We start from the raw sequence: 24013 nt of genomic DNA on the forward strand, positions 1-24013 counted from the left end.
AAAAAAAAAAATTAATTCTGTCATCATTTACCACCCACGTCATTCCAAACCTGTATGACTTCATTTCTTCCATTGAACACAAAATGAGATATTAGGCAGAATGTTCAGGCTGCTCTGTTCCATACAATAAAAATGTTCTCAGTAGCAGGTTATAATAAATTTCATTAAAGTTGGCATGAAAAGGAAGTTGTAATAGTCTTTTTCCCTATATCTAAATGAAACAGCTCCTCAAACAAGAAACATGTAGGATGGGACTTCGACCAATAGCAAACCACAACCATCCAATCAGTCAATCTCATGTAAGTGACAGGTTGTCCCGCCCTCATGCCAGTAAACATGTCATCAAAGAATAGATGTTATTTTGATTAAAGATTATGAGGGCACATGAATTTTTAAAAATAATAATGTGCACAGATAAAGCATTTCTAATAAATACTGTAATATTCCATAAATAAATCATAACTGTCCATTTTAATTTCATGGTGACTTTAAGAAAAACAACATTGCTACATATAAAACCCCTAAAATATCATTAGTTAGAAGGGCATGTATTGAAAATGTCATGTTTTATCAGGAATAGGCCTATATTTCCAAGGAAATTACTCATTTATGTCATATCAAGTCATATTGAACATGTGGGCGAGTAAATAATGACAGAATTTTAAATCCTGCATTAACTATTCCTTTAAAAGTCTTTATAATTTGACATTAAGAGATTGAGTTTTATCTGAGAAGTTATCCACAAACTCTGAAAGTTATGATTCGTTGCTTGCTTTTTTATCTTTTTAGAGGTTTCTAGTTTTGGCAAACAGCGTCTAAACTACTGGTAACTGGTCTAAAAATACAATTAATCCAACAGTAATTGCTAAATGATTTTAATAAAGAGATTATTTTCTGAACTCCAGTAAGATGACCTGTATATTTGCACCACCCTCATAAATATGATGCGCCTGAGGCTCTTTAAATCTATTATAGTAGCGTTATGTTCATCATGTCCACATGATGTTTGTTGCTGAGAATGTCTTGTCATATTTGTAGCCGAGTGTGGATCGTGATGTGTCAGTATGAGTACTGACTGGCTGTAGTGTTGGACGGGGGAGGCGCTTCTCTGCTCTTTAAGCGTATGTTTTCCCAATAGAAAATTTCCTGTTGTCATTCGCACCATAGATACGCGCGCGCTCATCTCCATCACGAGAAAGCGCGTGGAGTTGTCAGATTTTACGGAATATTCCCGAAATATCAGCTTATTTGCATGATAGAGATACGTTCATCAAGTGAATGTGTAACCCGTGTATAATTTCAGAGGACAATGTTTTGTGTGTGAGGTAAGTTAAGTCTGTTCTTTGGGTCAGAGGAACATGAGTAATCTTGTTAAACAGAGTCTAAGCTGATGTTATGATGAATATGTCGCTTTCGTGATGTTTATGTCGTTTCATCTCGGAAATGTAACGTGTTTACAACACAAATGTTATGCGTTTTCTCTTTTTAATAAAAGAAAATGCTTGTTACAATAACGCGCGCAAAGTGAACACAAACAGTTCGCGTGCGTGGAGCGTAATAGTTGTAATTTTCCGCGATGTTTTTGCCATGTTCGCAATGATGCTTCAATAATTTTCCGTCACTAGAGTTTGAACTACACTCGTTTTCTTGAAAATTGAGCAGCCAACAGGTTCGCCGTCGTATCAGTTGCTGATATTTTGTAGGCTATTCAAATGTCTTTTTGAAAACATGTCATGGATGCCATTGATAGAACAGGTTTTTCGTATTAAATATTTTTCCTTCTTTTTTTTTTTTTTTTTTGTGTGAAAACATATCATGGATGCCATTGATAGAACAGGTTGGTGTGCGTGACTGAGTCAGACATGAGGCGCTCAATGCAACAAAATACGATCTAGTTCACTGGCATTAACCTGTTCATTTCACCTCAGCGTTCACTTGCCCATTATTATCATAGCTTAGGTTCAACGTCTTTCTTTAAATATTTTCCAACAACCATGTTGTTCATTCTAACAAATAGCCTTAGTGCACTCCCTTTAAAACACCTTTGACATCTCAGAAGCCTACAGATTTCTAAGACTTCCCACAAACATTCACACCTGTAGGATAAAATTATATATGGCTACACAAGTTTACATGTCCAAATAAATGTTTTCTGTAGCTATAGCCTGATTTGTGAACAAATATATATTTTTTAATTGGTATACTTTGAAACAAACTCATATATATTGTGTAAAATTAATTAGGGCTGGGTATTGACACAGTTTTCACGATTCGATTAATATTCACATGCTTTCGATTCAATTACGATTTCGATTCGATATCGATTATTTTGGATATAGTATTCAGTTACAGTATGGCAAATTTTCTAGAGGAAAAAAAACAACTAATGCTGTAAACTACACATGGGAGTCAGTTGGTTACTATAATAATATTGAAGGTTAAATTAACTTATTTATATACTGACACTTAAATTACACCCAATGATGCTTTTATTATAAAAAAAGTTTAGAATTACATAATCATATTTCTACTCCAATTTGTTTTTTTGAAATATAAACATTTAAATCGCGGCTTATTCAAATACGCATTAAATATTGAAGAACATTAAAAATTATAATGAATATGTAACGGTGCATAGCTATATTTATCAGAATGTTGCTTTCTAGAGTTCACTTTTCTAGCTGACTAATGAGTTTATGGTCACTGAATATGTTTCTCTGAGGTAAATGTGACGTTACGTGACATTTTTTACAAGCTGTTTTAGTGACGGCTTTCCGAGGTTGAAACACTGATTGAGTGATTACACGATACATGATACAGATTTCGGTAAGTTGTACTGTATATTTTAACATATCTTCAGATGTTTATTTCGTGCTGTAACTGGTATTAAAGTGGAGGAGAGGATGTTCACATGCGCTCAAATGAGGCGCTAAAGCGATCTGTCACGTCACATTAAACAGCGCCAAAATGGTATTTATTTTTTGAATCTCATTATCTCATGATTAGATGGACGTCATTTGAAATCTGAGACTTTGCTTCATATCAGAAGTAACAAAGCACCAAGATTATTGAGATTTATTGGATGGGAGGCGCTACATATTCTGTTCATTCATCAACTGAAAACAGACAATTTAAGAATCGATATCGGTTTGTAAAAATGAGAAACGATTAAAATCGAGAAATCAATATTTTTTACCCAGCCCCTAAAATTAATATTCAGTAATCTTGTGATTCAGATAGATTTAAATCTTTAAAATGTTTGCATCTGAAATGTCACTAATTCTTTAGGTTGGAGCCACTTGTTGAATGAGCATGGATTGTTTCATTAGGCCATTGACAAGATTAAGTTGGTAGAGTAAACACAGCTCAGGTTTAGTTTCATGTTTTCCACATTTAGTGTGGCTGCCATTTTGGGGCTCGAGTTTCTCAGCAGGTGTCTCTCATTCCCATTAATGCTTGCGGAGGTGGAATCAGACTCTGGGAGAATTTCCACGCACAGCATCCGAGACCTGCGGCACTGAATCTGTGATGTGCACAAGTGTTGGCAGATCCAGAGTCACATACTGAGTGATGAGTGCCTGTATGTGTGCGTATGAGGTTGACATAGCTGCCCATTACTGTCATGCCATGAATATGTGTTCACGCCACTCCACAGGTGCAGAAAATGAATTACTGTAGCAAAATCGCTTGGCACCCAGTGAAGACATTAATTTAAAATTGAGTGGTTGCTTCTAATTTACTTGGATGATGGATTTTTTAGTGTTTTTTCATAGACATTGTGATAATAAAATACAAGAAGCACGCGTTTATCCTTAAAGGAATAGTTGCAATTCATTTGCTAGTGTTGCTCTCAAGTCATTCCAAAACTGTATGACTTTCTTTCCACCGTGGAAAACAAAACAAGATATCTTGTATATATATTTTTTTCCTCCATACATTTGTGTGTCATAGCCAAATATGATGCTGAAAATGTGTAAATGCAGAAATGGAAATTATATTTGTGAACCACTGCAGAGTGACTTTGATACTGACTCATATGAATATCTTTTATGTATATTGTTTGTTCTTTTTTGAAGCTTGACAGCCCCTAGTCATTTTCTGTTGTTATTGTATAGTTTTTCAAAATCTCTTCCTTGGTGTTATACAGAAGACATGAAAAAAAAATCAAGTCATATGGATTTGGAACGATGTGAGACTGTGTAGATGACAAGACTTTCATATTCCTACAACTATATGTTTTATGTTTAGAAGCAATGCATTCAGCAAAAAGCAGTGCGTACAGCTCTTTCTTCACTTCCCACTTCTCCACTCACTCACTTGTATAAATAGCTGTGATAGTCAGCAGCAAGGCCTTTGACTCTATCAGCACTTTGGGCTGCTGAGGTCTTTGCTGAGATCTTTGCTCTTATATATCAAGCCTTTATTCCTCAACATCTACAGTAGTCATGGGTCACGGCACCAGAAATTAATCTTTTAACCCATTATTTGCAACAAAAAAAAAAATCCTCTCCACCATAGTTCTTAAAGGGGTCCTATTATGCTCATTTACAATTAAAAAAAATTGTTTATGGGGTCTGCTAGAATACATTTACATCATTTAAAATTTTTTCCATGTTTAAGTGCTATAATCGGGTCCCAGTGCATCTACCAACCCAGAAAATGTGAAAAAGGTCAACCCAGTAACTGTGTTTAGGCAAGCCTTTCTCTTCAAGCAGACTTTGCTCTCCTTGTGATGTAGGAAGGGGAACTTATTATAGTATTACTGCCCCTTAATATGCACTTTTCCACCCACTGCGCCGCCATTTTCGCATGTGAAAACAGTGTGCCAGTTCTAAGGCTATGGCAAAAGTTTGAGCAAAGCATGCTAACTCTTCTGTCGTTGGCTGCACAGATGAGAACAGAACAATATTTATAGAGTCTCGTTAGCTCGTATAGCCTGCAAGTTTGATTGCTAAAAAAGTTTTTTTTCTGTCCAAGCAATGTTTTGCAAAAAATATTAGACCATTCACAGTATTTGATAGCAATCATAAATGTTAGTCTGGTGTGTATGGCTCTGTTTGGCAAACAGGTACGCTATGTATAGTGGGCATCCATACGGGTTTTGCACAAAAGATTAACATGGCGGCACATGCTAGGCAATGAGATGAATCAACATCACAGCAACTACATAAATGTATCCAAGAACCATTCAGAAACATCTAGTTGCATTCTAAAATTCTTCCTGAGTCTCTCCATCAGAGTCCGACTCCGGTTTGAACAATGTAAGGCTGAACACTGTTAGCATTTTGGCTGTGTGAGATTCTCCAGCTTTGTTGTTGAGCAACTGAAGCTTGAGCTGTTAGAGCTCCGCCCACTTCTGAAGAGGGGGCCTGGGAGCAGCAGCTCATTTGCATTTAACCCTTAAATGCATGACCGTTTCGCCAATCATTCATACATGTCGCGATAATATAAAACTCCTCTGATATTAGAGTAACAATTACAGAAGAATAAAATAAAGCATATTTTGTTACCTTTTGGAGCTTGAAAGGGCTCCGTTTGAGCAGATGTTTTATGCCATCATCACTGTCCTCGTCAGAGCTCATTTCCCAATAAATTCAGCAAATAATGGGCTAGTTTTATGTTTGAGGTCACGAATATGAGCCCATTTGCGATCTCAAACATATTCTCAAAACTATATAATTTTCAACATCTTCAAAATCAATATTTCGATCGCTAACAGCTTCACCAGATCCATCCAGTAAGTTAGTCAGTCATATTTGATTGCGTTCAGTACTTGTTCTGCAGTAAATCGCTGAGCCATTTCATGTTTTTCGTATTATTTCGTTTTCTGTCTGAATGAGTCGTCACTTCAGCATTGTGTATCAGACATTGCCACCTTGTGGAATAAAGGTGAATTGCACTTATTCCGTCATCTAAGATTCAATTATTGTTGTTTAGAAAAAATATACGTACACTGATACACACCTCGGGTCGTTAGCGACCCTATACAATTTTTTACAAAAAATGAATACAAAGATAGGCATTCTTTTATAATTTTATGATTTTTTTCTTGTTATATTCTGTATAATGAATTGATTGAGGAATACCAAGAAGGCTGATGTCTAACTTTAAAGGGGTACTCCACCGTTTTTTCATATTAAACTATGTTATTTCCTTAACTAAGAAGAGTTGATACATACCTTTCTCGTCTCAGTGCGTGGACTAAATCGCTCTGTCTTTATTAAAGTCTCTGACTTTATTAGCACTTAGCTTTGCCCAGTTCATTCATTAGGGGCCAAGCAGAGAAGCTAACAAACACCTCCACGTTTTCCCTATTTAAATACAGTTACTCGAGTAGTGTAACTCGACCTAGGACGGTGACACAAAGCAAAACGTTGCGCTTTTCTAAGCGTGTAAAATGGTTAACTATATTGTATGGCGGAATACCATAGCAAGTGCTCGGGAGCACTTTGACTTGGCGCAGTAATATCTTCACTCCTGAAAAGTCCCCCGCTCCCTCTCCTGTAAAAGTCACGTTGGTTCTATTGACGGAAATGAGAGGGAGGAGGAGAGGGAGCGGGGGCCGGTGAGAGGACTTTTCACGAGTGAAGATATTACTGCGCCAAGTCAAAGTGCTCCAGAGCACTTGCTATGGTATTCCGCCATACAATATAGTTATATATAGAAAAGCGCAACGTTTTGTTTTGTGTCACCGTCCTAGGTCGAGTTACACTACTCGAGTAACTGTATTTAAATATGGAAAACGTGGAGGTGTTTGGTAGCTTCTCTGCTTGGCCCCTATTGAATGAACTGGGCTAAGCTAAGTGCTAACAAAGTTTCGCCGCAAGACAGGTATGTATCAACTCGTCTTAGTTAAGGGAATAACATAGTTTAATATGAAAAAACGGCGGAGTATCCCTTTAAAAAATGAATGAGGAGGAGGGTAGTGAATGATGTCCCAGGTCACTAAAGACCCGAGGTATGCATTTAAGGGTTAAAGGGACACACACAAAAACAGCATGTTTTTGCTCACACCCAAATAGGGGCAAATTTGACAAGCTATAATACATTATCTGTGGGGTATTTTGAGCTGAAGCTTCATAGACACCAGACTTGTGAAAAGGGGCATAATTGAAATTTAATATATAGATTAAAAAAAAACTTTTTTTTCTTAGAATTTACATTGTTGATGCACCTTTTTTCATCCTCTGTCTGAACGCTCTGTTTTAAGCCAGGTTAACACTGTGCGATTTATAATAGTCCTTTACAATTGTTGCTTTTCAGACTGTAGGAACATGATCCTCATGTCACACTGTGGGATCTCAGCTGTCATTTATGTCAGACTGTACGACAGTCAAGACGCGTTAAAAATGGATGCGTGCTTGAAAACTTGTCCGAAGTTTTACATCATCAACCCACACACATTCGTTGACAGTGAGCTGCATTACGCACAGGAAATGCTGGCTAATAAAGACATTTCTAGTGTTAATTTTGATCATGGCTTATCTTGAAAAATGAAGACAATTTGACGTTCGTCGTAGGAGAAGTTACACTGCAGGACTGTGCGGCAGATCTTCTGACACTGCCAGAATTTCATTGGAGGTCAAATTTGATTGCAACTGTCATTAATCGGCTGTCAATGAACATGTCAAACTGATCAAAGACTACAGATTTTAGCCTAGGATTATAGGAATCTTTTAGGATTCTCAAAATTTGTCTCAGACGACCAAATTGTGGCCAAAATTGCATAGTGTGAACCCGGCTTTAGTTTCAGTTTCTTTAAAACCCACCTTCCAAAAACTGCACTGTGCTCCGATTGGTCAGCCGGCCACATCTGATGTGATTGGTCTACTGTTTAGAGCGTGCATCGGAAATGTAACGGCCATTAGCATAACCAGCGAGTATCAGCTCTGAAGGTTTCTTGAGACGCTGTAAACTCTACTGTAACTACACTAACTATACCGTCAGTTTTGCCATATCAGTTCAAGCTGATAATAAAAGTCAAAAAGAACAAGCTGAGCCCAAACCACTTTTGCATGCATGACTTGTGCAGGACATTTCACAGCGGTAATACTTTATTTTATACCTCTCTTACATTTTAAATGTGATGTTATAACTGTGTCATTTATTACATCTGACCCGCATCAAACTGCATGGTTCAGAAAGCAGTCGTTTGAAAATTGGTGAGAACACAACAATAGGTTGTGGTTGTATACTGCTGTTAAAAATACATTTTAACCACTGTTTCCTCAGTTCGTCTGCCCAAAAAAGGGAGTTTCGATTTAGGGTGGAAAAATAGCGTCTCTTAGACATGGTGACAACACACTACTAATGCAACTCATCCAGGCTTTGCCCCCTCCCCCTTATTTGCGTATGCCTTGGGAATTGTTGAAATGAGAAATATTGAGACGTGTACGAAAACTTGACAACAATTGAGGCATTTCAGGGAGTTTAGAAACAGTGCTCACTGATAAAGTGAATAACTCCATTTGGAGTGACATTATGCTTTGTAACTTTGCAGACCTTTTTCATGCTCAAACAGCAACATTACACACTAAAGAAAGCTGAAAATATAAAAAAGCACAATAGTCAAATATGCACCAATGATATTCATTCACAAGATATGCAAGAACAAATAACGTGATGACATCTAAACTGAGATGACTATGGTGCCATATTTGATTTGAAAGCTTCAGCTTTAGGTCAGCTATTCCTTTAAGTGTTCTTGGATAAATTGGTGTGCAATATGCCTTGATTAGTCACTGACTGCCCTTTTGTGTTAACAAGCCCACAAGCTGTGAAGAAGAGTTTGTTGGGCACCACACATGGCATCCAAACTCAGTGATTTCAGTGTGAGAAAGAGTGACAGCCAGAGAGAGAGATTGTGTGCCCCGTTTGAAAGGATGGTAGAGACTGTAGATGTTATTGCGATCAGAGTCCCATGAGAATGCAGACGGGCTGTTTTTCATTGATGTAGAGGAAGGCTCACGGAGACAGCCAGCACAAACTGGGGCAGATGGGTTTTTATTAATGCAAACACAGTAGCAGACTACTGGGCACAAGGACACTGCCATAAATTGCAGGTCCTTTTGCCACTGCATTAAAGTAACACATTAAATTGACAGCACTGTAGTATTCCTGAAATGCACAATTAATTATTAATTATATGTCTTTATTATAATTATTAGATAATAAATATTTAAAATATATCAAAGAAAATTTGATATATAAAATATAAATATAGGGTCATTCCGTGTCAAATCAACCAGAGGTCCCCAGTTCAAATTTTTGAGTTTATTTATGTTATCTTTAACAAAAATTATTAACAGTGAAAAGCCAAAAGCCAAAATATTCACTGTCACAGATGTGTATTTACTGAGTAATCCAAAATAGAGATTTGGAGCCAAATTAGAGGGGTGTGAAAATGACTTTAGAAAGATGGCAGCATCATTATTTTATTTTTACAGAGAGTGGTAGGTCTATTAGTAAAATCTGTTGACTTTAGCAATCTTTGTTTCATTATAATGACAACAGTAACAGTCCAAAAATGGTAAAAAGCTGCCTCAAGTTTGCATGCCTGTAACTCAAGAAGCATTAAAGATATCTTAATATGTGGTTCTTAACAAACTTTCCTTTTGGTATCTTCATTTTAAAGGCCTTCAATGGTTCATTTTCAGACATATGGAGATCTTAATGCGGCTCCATGAATAAATTGGTAAATTGTACACATTTCCATTTGTCAAAAACCAAATGCGGGTCACTTTGCATACAGCTGATGCTTTTTTTCTTTTAAAGAGGAATATCTGAAGAACAAATAATGTACAAATGTATCTCATTTTTTTCTGTCAGCTCAATTGACCCTTCGCCGGGAGTTTGATTGACAAGCGATCTAACTAATCATAATGCAGAATCTGCCATTTTGTCCGACAAAGCAGTCAGGAGTTAGAAAATTAACCTCGGTGGACTTGAGCTTGAAAAATGGTGTGTACTGACGTATTTCTGCGTTTGAAACAACTTCTCATGTTCATTCATGTTTATTTGATGCTATAAATGGACTAGTAGAAAAATATGATCGGTTCACGAGCCGCCTGAGCTGAGGCGCTACAGCACTCTGTCATGACACGAAACGGTTTTTGTTGTTCGAATTTCTTAAAAAAATATACAATTTGAAAGCTGACTTTGTTTAATATCATAAGTAATCTGCTCTGTCTTGTCTGTCGACAGGTTGTCAGTGTCCTCTTTGCTCCGCGATGTATTTTTCACTCTGTGTATGTATTTTTCAGCGCCACGGCTTGTCGGACAAAGCAACAGTAACTAAGGGGGGCGGGTCTTTGCGAAGGGTCAATTGCATAGAACATACTGTGCCATATTCTTTTTCTAAAGCTGTCATGCCTGTTACTCTAAAAGTATTCAAGATATCTTAATATTCTCATTCTTAAAAGTTTCTTTTGAAATCTTCATTATTAAGGTCTTATATTTTTAAGGTCTCACTAAATATATATCTGTGACATTTAATATTTTGCCTTTCATCACTATTTAGGTTTGTCTTTCTGCAGAATAAATATGAACAAAATCAAAAATTTGAGCCAGGGAAGTTTCCAAAATGTGGAATGACCCATATTATTAATATAATATTATGTCGATTTCAATTAAACTCAAATAAAATAAATTCAGTTCAATTAAATATAAGCTAGACATGGCGAAACATACAGTAGAAGTGCACATTATGCTTTAAAGCATCAATCCATCTGTAGCTCCACAAACGGTGGGGAACTACCACACCACAGGTGCTGTTTGCACAGACATCAGATGTAATCCTCATTTAACATGATTGGTTTTGATATTTGTGGCATACTAATAAAGGTCAGAGTATATGAATGTTATAGAGCCCTCAGGCGTGATGGGCAGCACACAAGCCGTGAGTAGACCGCGTGTCCTTCAATAAAACATGCTGATGTTTGAAAGGTAGGCAGCAAAAGTAGTTTTTCATGCCTGCCAGCGACTCGGCCACAAGAAATTGGAGGATGCAGATTAAAGCACACTTGGAATCCACAGGGGCTTCTGAGGGCCAAAATTGACAACTGAATGATCATGTTACCCGAGAACATTGAGCTGTTGGGTACAAAACACAACCTTCAGCTGTTTGTCACATTTTCAGAAGACAAAGAGTTTTTTCAGCCATGAAACTTTGCATCACAATGAAACGTTTGTTGGATAAATCCCCGAGTCATGATTGAAATTTTGGAAGTACTAGTTCTAGTGCACTTTGAAGTAATTTTATTACTTTATTTTATTATTATTATTATTTGTGTGTGATAGGGGCATGATTTTAAGCAAGTCTTTTATCTCAGGATGTAAGAATGCATGCATCGATCTGACAAAGATAAATTCATAAATGGATGATTCTTCAGTAAGGGGCACGTTTGACAAGACATCTTGAAAAATGAAACTTTTTCATTCATGTTAAAACATTTATTGCATATCCCTGAATAAAGATCTGATCATGGCCTTGGATCAACCTTCAAGAAGATTTTGGTATAATGTGATAGGAATAAAAATAAATTCTCTGTGGTGAAAAAGTTGCGTAACCTTGGACTTGCTATCAGAGCAACTTTGGCTTTATAAAAAATAAAAAGAAATGGATTGTTTTTAAAAATTTAACTTTTGTAAAAGAATTAAAATACATTTTATGCATTCATTATAAAGAAAAAGATTATGATTGAGTCACACTTGTCACTTCATTACAATAGTATTACTGTTCCAAGCATGCTTTCCATTGCATCTTAGTGATTCTTGCCGACCTTTCTGCTATTTGTTATCAATAAATTATTACATTTTTGTTGCTGCGTGTGTGTTTATTTATGAAAACTTGCCAGGTATGTGCAACATGTGGTAACCTTTTTATAAAGGCAGTAAGTCTATGAAGCTGTGGATTGCAGTGATTGTCCGCTCCGCTTCATGCCTAACAATGCCTTTCAGCTTTTCTAAAATGACTGTAAACCACCACTTGAGGTTTATTGATTCATTAGATGTCTTATGTCAAAATAATCTTGGTTGAGCCAAACCATGACCAAACTGAAAGTTTCATAATGCATTTTTTTTTAGTAAAGAATTATTCAATTGAATCATTGTCAGAACTCTATTTTTAACTGAACTTTCCAAAAGCTATTTTTCCTCCAGAATACTGAGGCACTGGGCTGCCCTCTTGTTCTGTGTGATACATCAAGCTTACTACCAGACAAATTGTATTCACTTATAACAGGTCTCAAGCCTTGTTCTTGGTTTGATTAATAAGGGTCCTCCAGGCTCCAGTAAACACTTGCTCCGTATGGCCCCCACACTCTCATGCACAGCTCAAGGGACTCGAATCTGACAGAGGGGCACATCTGCTGGGTACATACAGTAATTAAGTCCATTAAACTAGCATTCAGCCATGCTAATGTTGTTTTACCATCAATGAGGAAGCTTCAGTCTTAAGATCTTGTAAAGCACTCTCTGGACTCTAAAAAGACCCTTAATTTAAAATGGACATACAGTACTGTTTCCATGGCACAATGGTTAAAGTTCTGGGGCCTCATTTATAAAGATGTGCGTACAACGACCTAATGTGAATGTACGTCAATTTCTGAACTGTTCCTACAAGTGAATCATAAAACATCCGTGTGCACAAAAAAATTTCCTAAACATCCCATTTTATAAATCACAGTTGACCTTAAATTCAAGTGCAATGTGAATAAACGCATCAACTTCACTTACAATACAGAATGCATATAATAATATTAATGCATGTTGTGAATATCTATTTATCTTTAAATTTTAATAATATTGGATTATTATTTTAATTACTGTTATACATGGGTGCAAAAAAAATCAAACCCATACTTTTTTTTAGTTGGCGTACGCATAAGAATATTTTCATGTCAATTTCAAATCTAGATGTTCCTTACTTTTGATGCAAGATTAAAATCTGTGGATTTTAGGGCTAAATCTGATTGTGTGCTTTTATTAACAACTAACCATAAGGTTGTAGATTCATAACCCGCAATGCACACACAGTGTGTGTGTGTGTGTGTGTGGAAGGAACTTTGATTGGGCTACTTGTTATTCCAAGCAAACTGACTTGTGTTGCTCTTGGTTTGTTTTAGGTGCACCCAATGTATGATCTCATCGTTCACTTTGAGATGACCAAGGAGAACTGAAAGACACCCTGGCGCCACCTCAAGGTTTCTATTTCTCTGTCTCCTGTCTCCGCTCCTCTATGGGTTCCCGAAGTCAGGGGTTCTTCCACCACCAAGATCAACATCACCACCACCATAACCACCACCACCATCACCGCGGTTCAGTGGTGCCCACGGCCATCCCCCGACTGGTGCCCGAGACCAGCAGCCTGTTGGGGGGCATCGCCCAGATCACTCCTTCCCTGTTCCTTGGCCGGGGGAATGTGGCATCCAACCGCAGCCTTCTCCTGTCCAAAGGGATTACCTGTGTGGTGAACGCCACCATTGAGCTGCCCAACTTCAACTGGCCACACATGGAGTATGTGAAAGTGCCCCTGGCCGACATGCCTCATTCGCCAATCTCGCTATATTTTGACAGTGTGGCTGATAAGATCCACAGCGTGGGCCGCAAACGGGGAGCCGTGCTGGTGCACTGTGCGGCTGGGGTGAGTCGCTCCGCCTCACTCTGTTTGGCCTACCTCATGAAGTACCATAGAGTTTCCCTGGCAGAGGCTCACGCTTGGGTCAAGGCCCGCCGACCTGTAATTCGTCCTAATGGAGGGTTCTGGCGACAACTCATTGAGTATGAGAGGAAACTGTTTGGCAGGAACTCTGTGAAAATGATCCAGACACCATACGGTGTCATTCCTGACGTGTACGAGAGGGACCGCAGGAACTTGGCACCTTACTGGGGCTTGTGAAGTGGGGGTTTGGACTTTGGTTCAAGCGTAGAGGACGGGTCGATCTTTGACTTCATTGTCTTCCGGGCTCTTTCCGTACGTCCACGTGTCCCCTCTGCCAGAGTTTAAAGCGAGACGGGAGGGAATAAGTCACTTTGACTCCCTATTTTATGAGGTCTGGAGTGATAATTCATCCTTGAATGCTGAAATGAATCTTGGCGATGATAACGGTTTTTGGGGCACTATGGGAACCAAGTGTAGTTCTGAGAATCAGAAATTCAATCCTTGGTTAAGACTTACCAAACGTAATATTGTGAGGATGTTGTTTCACTTTTGGCTGTCGTTGTTGAGGCAGCAGTCTGATCTTGATTACTAGTAGCATTTGAAAATTATATATATAATATATATAAATATTAAAAATATATTCCAAGGTGTATTTAAACGTGTGCAGAAAAAATAGTAAAAAAAAATACAAAGAGATAAAAGTTTTGGAAGGTTTTATGAAGAGTTTAACAGAAAGAAACTACAAAGTTTAACAAATTTGTAAACTATTTGTGTATATTAAAGGACAATTTATTGAGCATACCATGAACCCTGTGTTGGGATTTGTAACATCATTGCAAATACAAAACAGTTGCATTTTGAAAGGTTTGGGGTGTTTCACAAGAAGCAGGACTATAAATATGACAGTCACAGGCTAGTAATTTTTTTCAATGAATTATATTTTGTCTATTTGGTCTTTTTGCAATTCTACTCAGTTTTTAATTTTAACTCAAGATGTTTATTTCAGATGTTTTCTGCAGTGAAGCAGTAATTATAACTAAAGGACATCGACCAGAGAACTCCTAGCAAAGCTTTTACTAATTCATGTTAAAAAAAAAATGAATTCATGTAAAAGAGTTCAGATTTAATTAGTGTGATAAAATAAAGGGTGTAATATTTGAATGCATTCCTTGTGCTTTTTTCAGGGTTCAGTTACTAATTTTTCACTTGTTCTTTTTAACAATTTTTAATATTTAATCTTTAATATGTATAAATTACAGCAAAACTACCTAGTTTTACCTAATAACAAAGTAATATATCCCTACTGTATACGACTGATGAACAGACTGTTGTATAAAGGGTTAGTTCACCCAAAAATGAAAATTCTGTCATTAATTACTCACCCTCATGTCGTTCCACACCTGTAAGACCTTCATCTTCATCGACATGACCACAGAATGCAAAAAGTATTCTTGTCCCCTTATAAAATTAAGGTTGAACCACTGTAGTCACATTTTAAGGATGTCTTTAGTACATTTCTGGAACTTGAAAGTGGTTATATTGCTGGATTTCATCAAAAATAACTTTTTGTGTTCTGAAGATGAATGAAGTTCTGGGTGAGGGTGAGTAATTAATGACAGAATTTTCAGTTTTGGGAGAACTAACCCTTTAAGTACTGTTTACTGTAAAGTTCTTTGAGGAACACAATTTCTTATTCTAAAGCATTTTTGGAATCTTTGGAGCATGAAACAGGAAGATTTAATACACAGGAAATTAAATTCTAAGTGCTGTAGAGTTTCTGGATTAACAGAGCAGGAAGTCTCTGTATATCTAATCCCTGTTTTTCAGCAAAGACAAGGTGGATAAAGTTTATTAGTCTTGTGTGTATAAAGACAAGTATAGAACATCATCTGCGCTTTTTTTTTTGCTGTATTTTTGACAGCCAATAGTGTCAAAACAGCATCAAAATTTCAAGCTAGTGATAAAATAAAAATAGTAAATCCATATTTTAAAATTTTAACAGGGATCTGATGTGAATGAGCAATGTGGAAAAGTTGATTTAAAGAACTCTCTTCATCTTCTCTAAGCACAGTCTGGGACTAAATCATTATGTCTTTTGACAATCTTACAAATTCAAAGTCCTGTATCCTTGGAAACTGTTGCCAAGGTAATATTGCTGTGAATGACAGCTATTAGTGCTGATTCAGTGTAAGGGAATTGTCACTAGCTGGCCCTCATACAGGGACCGAACAGATGAAGGCTGGCTTTACAGAATCGTAGAGTAATCACTCAGATGTGGGACACAGAAATTTCACATTTGCGTTCGATATTAACATTCAAATATTTAATTTGCCCTTACTGGCTTCAAGTACTAACAGAAATACAGACATAAGGATGCACAGGATTATTTTAGTAGAAAAGGCTCATAAATGAAGTAGAATTAATGAGTTGAACTTGATTCATGATACAATGACAATAAAGAGCTCAGTAAAACACTAACAATGACCATCATGTGCACATAGCCATTTAATCTATTTTGTATCTTCATCAATTCATTAATACTGCCTCAATGAAAGGAAATTAATTCATTATGAAAGTTTAGGTTCATTCTGCTTGACTTGGAAAAGGAAAAGGCTTGAATTTATATCCCCAGACTTCTGAATTTCCTTTAAAGCGCCACACAACAAAGTCCTTTAAAAGCATCACATCTAAATTCAGAACACTAAATATCAAAACATTTAAGAGCAGCTCCCAGGATTGAAGCTTTAGAAAAGATTCTCAGAAACTCACAAGCATTCAAGGACAGTTTCCAGACCCACTACTAAAGTGACTTGTGTTCCAGCACAACGATAACAGAAAACAATGACAGATAAAAGAAAATCCCAACGTCTAAATGTTTCTCTCTTCAGTAATATCTGCTACACGTTTACGATGCTTTCAAATGCTTTCCCTTTATTGTTTTATGGATTTTATATTACAAGTCTGATATTCATAACATGCAGAACACCTCTGCAGTATTTACTTCACATGATAGAGAAATCAACAGCAAAGAAGCAGCCAACCAGACACTTCTGTACATGACGGAGTCAGATCCAAAAAGGTAGAGATAAAGATACATTTACAATATTTAAATAATCTATTATTCAGTAGTACATCTTTTATCTGATCTTCTTACAGACAATGGCAGATCTAGACAGTTGTGTCCCAATTTCAAGTGGCGAGAGCTGTACCGGTTCAAAGGCAAACAGCGTTAAACAGTTAAAGCGACTCCCGTGATCCTTCAGGCAGCGGCTCAGGGTTCAGCGCTGCGCTCGGTTCTAGAGGAGGTCGGGCAGGATGAGACCCGGTGGTTTTGGTTCCACGCAGTTAATCCAGAAGTTAGCACAGCTGGAGTGGTACTGGTGACCTCCATACATGAGCTTGAAGTTGTCCGTCTCCGAATTAAAAGCCTGCAGAAGAAAATGTCAGAAAAATTAATTTATAGGAAAAAGTCTGACTTACTGATAGGAACAGGTTGGGGTTCAACTACTAGGATTTTGGCCTGGTTTTCACAGACAGGGCTTAGATTAAGCCAGGACTAGGCCTTAGTTCAATTAGGACATTTATAAACATGCCTTAGAAAAAAACAGTACTGGTGTCCATCTTGAGACAAAACATTGGCAGTGATATATTTTAAGACATGTTTGAGTTGTTTTAACTGAAAGCAATTTGCACTGACAAGCATTTTAGTCTGGGACTAGGCTTAAACCTCGTCTGTGAAGTCAGGGGTTTAAAGGTGCCATCGAACATTTTTTTTTTTTTTTTTACAAGATGTAATATAAGTCTAAGGTGTCCCCTGAATGCGTCTGAAGTTTCAGCTCAAAATACCCCATAGATTTTTTTTTAATTCATTTTTTTTAACTGCCTATTTTGGGGCATCATTAGAAATGCGCCGATTCAGGCTGCGGCCCCTTTAAATCACGCGCTCCCTGCCCTCCCAAGAACAAAGTTCACACTGCTAATATAACCCTCAAAATGGATCTTTACAAAGTGTTTGTCATTCATGCTGCATGCATACATCAGATTATGTGAGTATTGTATTTATTTGGATGTTTACATTTGATTCTGAATGACTTTGAGGCTGTGCTCCGTGGCTAACGGCTAATGCTACACTGTTGGAGAGATTTATAAAGAATGAAGTTGTGTTTATGAATTATACAGACTGCAAGTGTTTAATAATGAAAATAGCGACGGCTCTTGTCTCCGTGAATACAGTAATAAACGATGGTAACTTTAACCACATTTAACAGTACATTAGCAACATGCTAACGAAACATTTAGAAAGACAATTTACAAATATCACTAAAAATATCATGTTATCATGGATCATGTCAGTTATTATTGCTCCATCTGCCATTTTTCACTATTGTTTTTGCTTGCTTACCTAGTCTGATGATTCAGCTGTGCAGATCCAGACGTTAATACTGGCTGCCCTTGTCTAATGCCTTTCATAATGTTGGGAACATGAGCTGGCATATGCAAATATTGGGGGCGTACACCCCGACTGTTACGTAACAGTCGTTGTTATGTTGAGATTCGCCTGTTCTTCGGAGGTCTTTTAAACAAATGAGATTTATATAAGGAGGCTAAAAAGCCTATGCATTTTTCCCATAGACTTTTGGAAAAATCGCAGAAAATAAGCTCTGTGTTTAACAAAGGGTTATAACACTTACGTTTTGTCTATCAAGATAATCTTTACAAGTTAACACAACATTTATAGATTTTGAAGCCTAAATAAAGTCATCAGATATAAAAAGCTAACAGCAGGCTATAAACGGACTACAGCACACCACGGTCGCTAATCAACGTCACCACCACCAAGCGTCCTCAAACTTTATTTAAAACAACTTTATTTAAAAACATGCTCACTGATTATGATCTGCGCTGTTATGAATACTTGCACTTTTTCATGAGAAATGCTGTCCAAATGTCCTGTTTTTAACGATGACGTCTAATGTCCCCGCCAAAGGAAGTAGTCCCTTTTAGCAACCGCCGTTTTTAAGACACAATAAATCACAAGTGGGTTATAACTGGTGTGTTTTATGTCATAGATCAAAACGTGAAAATAATTAGAGGCTTTGTTAACCACAGACCTTATTTCAGGAGATTTAGCAAAAACGCATTCAAAAAACCCATAGACTACAGCGTTGGAACCGGAAGTCCTAAAATGCTAACTCGCTTCCGGGTTTTGCCTACAAAAATGCGTCATCCCTGGGGCACTCTATATTTCAACTTTCAACTATGTAAAGCCACTAAACACTGACCAGAAGTTCAGCTCATAACCAGGGATATTATCATTAAAATAAATGCATGAACTTATTACTTCTTAGTTATTCAGTTAATGTTTGTCTATTTCAGCTTGTTGCCAATGCAACATCTCATTTTCATTTAGTTCAAGTATTAAAATGACTTAACTAAAATTTAAAAACTATATAGACGTTAGAAGTATTTACAGAAACTACTGACAAACACAATATTTTTAAAACTTTAAAAATGAAAAAAATTAAATCTAATTCAAAAATATTAAACTATAATAATACAGTATATGTATGATACTAAAATAACACTGCTCATATGCACATTTCTGCATGGAAGAATTCATATAAGCAACTTAAATATAACCTACTTTGGGACATCAAATCACCTTGTGGAAACTCACAGCATGTCACGCATGCTGCCAATCAGAGCTCAAACTGTTTTAAACCCAAAAAATTATTTCCAACATCGTTCAACAAGTACTATAACCCACATCTCTAAAACGTTAGACAGCACATTTAACTAGTTATATATCTGACTGCAGGGCGGCATATCCACACACTCCATAAAAGAGACAACAGTGTACTGACATCATTTGTAGGATCAATAGAGAAAAAGAAGTGTGCAGTCCTCCCACTTCAGTCCTATATATAGAGAATCGAAACAAGAACCCAGTGAACTTCACTCAATATATGGATGTGCAGCGTGCGAGTGTGCTTTCATTCTGAAAGTCACAGCTGTAGTCTTGCATTTGTGATAAGGCAGTGATGATATGGATGTTATGCAGAATGAAGCTCCTATGAAAAATAAGAGCTGATGCTGGAAGGAGAAATGACTCATGTTGTGAATCATGCCCTCCCACACTGATACTATGCATGCACACACACACTCCATTTCAAACACAAAATTTATCTTATATTCTCTTTTTAAAGGATGTTTGTCAAAAAGCAAAATGAAAATCAAGAGGGGGATCTCAATATTTGTATCTTGTGTACATTCCTATGTTACAGTTCTAAATGGAGGTCTGTATTCATCTGTAAAATAGGAACTTGTGACTTTAAATCTAACAATTGCAACTTTCTCATAATTGCCACTTCATATCATGTAATTTGCGAGATATGTCAGACTATTTCTCATAATTACGACCTTATTTCTTGCAATTGCAATTTTTCATAATTGCAACTATCACACAAATGACACTACACTCTTAAAAACTAAAGGTTCTTTATTGGCATCTATGGTTCCATGAAGAACCTTTAACTTCCATGGAACCTTTTATTCAACAAAAGGTTCTTTATGGTAAAAAAAAAAAGAGATTTAGAATATTTTTCACACTAAGAAAAAAATGGTTCATTAAGAACTGTTCGCTGAAAGCTTCTTTTGAGGAACCAAAAATGGTTCTTCTATGGCATTGCTGTGAAAACCCTTTTGGAACCTTTATTTTTAAAGGTGCCATAGAACGTTTTTTTACAAGATGTAATATAAGTTTAAGGTGTCCCCTGAATGTGTCTGAAGTTTCAGCTCATATTACCCCATAGATTTTTTTTTAATTAATTTTTTTAACTGCCTATTTTGGGGCATCATTAAATATGAGCCGATTTATGCTGCGCAGCCCCTTTAAATCCCGTGCTCCCTGCCCACGGAGCTCGCGCTTGCCTTAAACAGTGCATAAACAAAGTTTACACAGCTAATATAACCCTCAAAATGGATCTTTACAAAGTGTTCGTCATGCATGCGTCGGATTATGCGAGTATTGTATTTATTTGGATGTTTACATTTGATTCTGAATGAGTTTGAGGCTATGCTCCGTGGCTAACGGCTAATGCTACACTGCTGGAGTGATTTATATAGAATGAAGTTGTGTTTATGAATTATACAGACTGCAAGTGTTAAAAAATGAAAATAGTGATGGCTTTCTTCTCCGTGAATGCAGTAAGAAACGATGGTAACTTTAACCACATTTAACAGTACATTAGCAACATGCTAACGAAACATTTAGAAAGACAATTTACAAATATCACGAAAATATCATGGAGCCATAATAACTGACATGATCCATGATTACATCTGCCAATTTTCGCTGTTGTTCTGGCTTGCTTACCTAGTCTGATGACTCAGCTGTGCACATCCAGACGTTTATACTCGCTGCTAGGGCTGGGTGATATATTGCATGTGATTGTCACGCGCATTTCGTCAGTAAAGCCGGTTCCCTGATTGCCGCTAAATCGCCATCACCTGCTTTCAAATGGAGCGGCATTTAATAGACAGAGCCGTAGTTCACTGATAAGCCACGCCTTCGATAATGAACGCAATACATCTGCGATATGAACGCGATATTGCGTGGCTTATCAGTGATCTACGTGACAGTCGCATGCGATATATCGCCCAGACCTACTGGCTGCCCTTGTCTAATGCCTTTCATAATGTTGGGAACATGAGCTGGCATATGCAAATATTGGGGGCGTACATATTAACGATTCCGACTGTTACGTAACAGTCGGTGTTATGTTGAGATTCACCTGTTCTTCGGAGGTCTTTTAAACAAATGAGATTTATATAAGAAGGAGGAAACAATGCAGTTTGAGACTCACTGTATGTCATTTCAATGTACTGAACTCTTGTTATTTAACTATGCCAAGATAAATTCAATTTTTCATTCTAGGGCCCCTTTAAGAATGTATTTCTCATAATTGTGACCTTTTTTCCTCGCAATTGTGACTTTCTATCTCATAGTTTATATCTAGCAAATTAATCCATTCCTCATAATTGCGACCATTTCTCGCAACTGAGAAATTATATCTCCGAGTGTAATTTAATAGCTCACAAATGACACTCTCTCGTAATTGCGACTATATTTCTCACAATTGCGACTTTATAGCTCATAGTGTGACTTTAGTCAACGATGTGACTATTTCTAATATTTCTAATAACCTTTTTTGTTTTACTCAAAGGCGACAATGGCGTTTTCATAGGGATCTGAAGCCATTCTACACATCTACTGAATTATGATGATTATAAGATATATAATTATGACATTGCATTGCCATGTTTTAAATGGCAGAGTGAGGTCCAATTCTAAGACCATGCTAAATTACATTTGAATCCCACATTTTTAACGGGCCTAGAGGCTTTAAAAGCAAAGGAACAATGTCATAAAATAAATCAAATGAAATCCTATTTCTAGGTCACTAATCAAATAAGCACATTTGTGCTCTCCTTTCTAAATTGAAGTATACATGCAGTTTATATACAGTACATATATGTGATTCTGGACCACAAAACCAGTCATAAGTCGCACGGGTATATTTGTAACAATATCCTAATGATTTTTAGCATAAAAATCAATAATTCTGAACCATACAATGTATTGTTGGCTATTAAGTAAAGATAATGTTACATGAAGATATTTTTTAAATTTCCTACTGTAAATATATATATAAAAAAATATTTTTGTGAGTGGATATGCATTGCTAAGGACTTCATTTGGACAACTTTAAAGGCGATTTTCTCAATATATTTTGATTTTTTTGCACCCTCAGATTCCAGATTTTCAAATAGTTGTCCAATCCTAACAAACCATACTTCAAATGAAAATCTTATTTATTGACTGGTTTTGTGGTCCAGGGTCACATATATACTGTATATACATGCATACTGCATATACTGTAATAATATTTTAAATATTTCTTTCATTTCTATTATTAAATTGCAAAATAATTCATTTAATCAGTATTATTCAATCATAAAATGAATTATGAAATATCTGTAATAAAAATAAGAATCATACAAATTACACAAAAAAAGAAGCATTTTCACTGATGGTCACAATTTCTAAACCCCACTGTATTTCATCACAATGTCTACTGTATTGTAAAATAGTTGGGAACACCAAGCCATAGTCAAAGATAAATTATATACCATCTGTCTCTCTGATGTCTCGCCTGTACATTCTCTCTCACTTTCTGCCTTTCCTTACTGTAGTAAGTACAGAGATGAGCGTGTCTGAGTGGACATAAGAACAATGCTGTGTGATGAAACGGCTGATCCTGGGGTATATACGCATGTGTGCGTGCGTGTGTGTGTGTGGTGCACAGAGGGACGGCAGCTGCTGCACAAGCGCTGTTTCTCTCCTCTTAGCCTGCTGCAGATGAACAGGTGGCTCAGAATTGCTGAAAAGGTCATCCTAATTCAACTGACCTTGTTTAGCTGGCGGAAAGGTTAATTACTATCTGATTGCAAACACAGAGTACATCCTACCTGCAAAGATGACAACGCTTCTTACAACAAAGTCTGAAGGACAGTGAGGGACACTTCGGCTTTAACCTACATTCACTAAAGTGAAGCTTTGAGAAAAACAGTAGAATATTTACCCTTAATTTGGAGCGACTGTCTTTTGTCAGTGCCTGCAAGTAGCATAAACAAGTCAGCATCAGCGTTAGTATTGAGCTTTTTTCTTCTATTTTTTTCCTTTAATGAGCAAAACTACAGCACCAGAAAACCCACAGTGGACAGGTGTCGATGTAAAGGCAGAAGCTTGTTGTAAATTAGCTACAGTACAAGACAAGAAAGGGCAACTGTGGACATGAAAACTGGAGTTCCTGACTGCACTTCTGCTCACCAAGGCTGCATTTACTTGATCAAAAATACAGTAAAAACAGAAATATTGTGAAATATTATTACAATTTAAAATTACATTTTAAAATAGAAAACAGTAATTTATTCCTGTGATGGTAAAGCTGAATTTTCAGCATCATTACTCCAGTCTTCAGTGTCACATGATCCTTCAGAAATCATTATAATATGCCGATTTGTTGCTCAAGAAACATTTCTCATTATAATCAATGTTTAAAACAGTTGTGCAGCTTAATATTTTTGTGGAAACCATATTTTTAATTAGTATTCAAAAGAACATTTAAAATACACACTTTCTGTAACATTACTGTCTTTGTCATTTTTTATTAAAGGTGCCCTAGATTCAAAAATTGAATTTATCTCGGCATAATTGAATAACAAGAGTTCAGTACATGGAAATGACATACAGTGAGTTTCAAACTCCATTGTTTCCTCCTTCTTATCTAA

General features: G+C 36.7%; 2 protein-coding genes across 5 annotated transcripts in view; one reads left to right on the top strand and one right to left on the bottom strand.

The window, feature by feature from the left end:
- The first annotated feature begins 1084 nt into the window (after positions 1-1084).
- dusp14 (dual specificity phosphatase 14) lies at positions 1085-16434 on the top strand. Its single transcript, XM_067365819.1, has 2 exons — positions 1085-1325; positions 13125-16434. The coding sequence occupies exon 2, from the start codon at positions 13238-13240 to the stop codon at positions 13895-13897; it is 660 nt and encodes a 219-aa protein (XP_067221920.1). The 5' UTR covers positions 1085-1325; positions 13125-13237; the 3' UTR covers positions 13898-16434.
- Positions 16435-16571: 137 nt separating this feature from the next.
- The window catches only part of synrg (synergin, gamma), a 61794-nt gene continuing 54352 nt past the window's right edge, over positions 16572-24013 (bottom strand). For 2 of the 4 annotated variants that reach the window (XM_067365818.1, XM_067365815.1), the window contains one exon: positions 16572-17088. In XM_067365818.1, the coding sequence (XP_067221919.1) occupies positions 16957-17088 (132 nt within the window). In that variant the 3' untranslated portion in view covers positions 16572-16956. Of the gene's footprint in view, positions 17089-18101; positions 23338-24013 lie in introns of those variants that run through there. The other 2 variants (XM_067365817.1, XM_067365814.1) reach the window with 2 other exon arrangements.

The sequence above is a fragment of the Chanodichthys erythropterus genome, chromosome 17 (assembly GCF_024489055.1).
Source record: "Chanodichthys erythropterus isolate Z2021 chromosome 17, ASM2448905v1, whole genome shotgun sequence".
Classification (NCBI taxonomy): Eukaryota; Metazoa; Chordata; class Actinopteri; order Cypriniformes; family Xenocyprididae; genus Chanodichthys; species Chanodichthys erythropterus.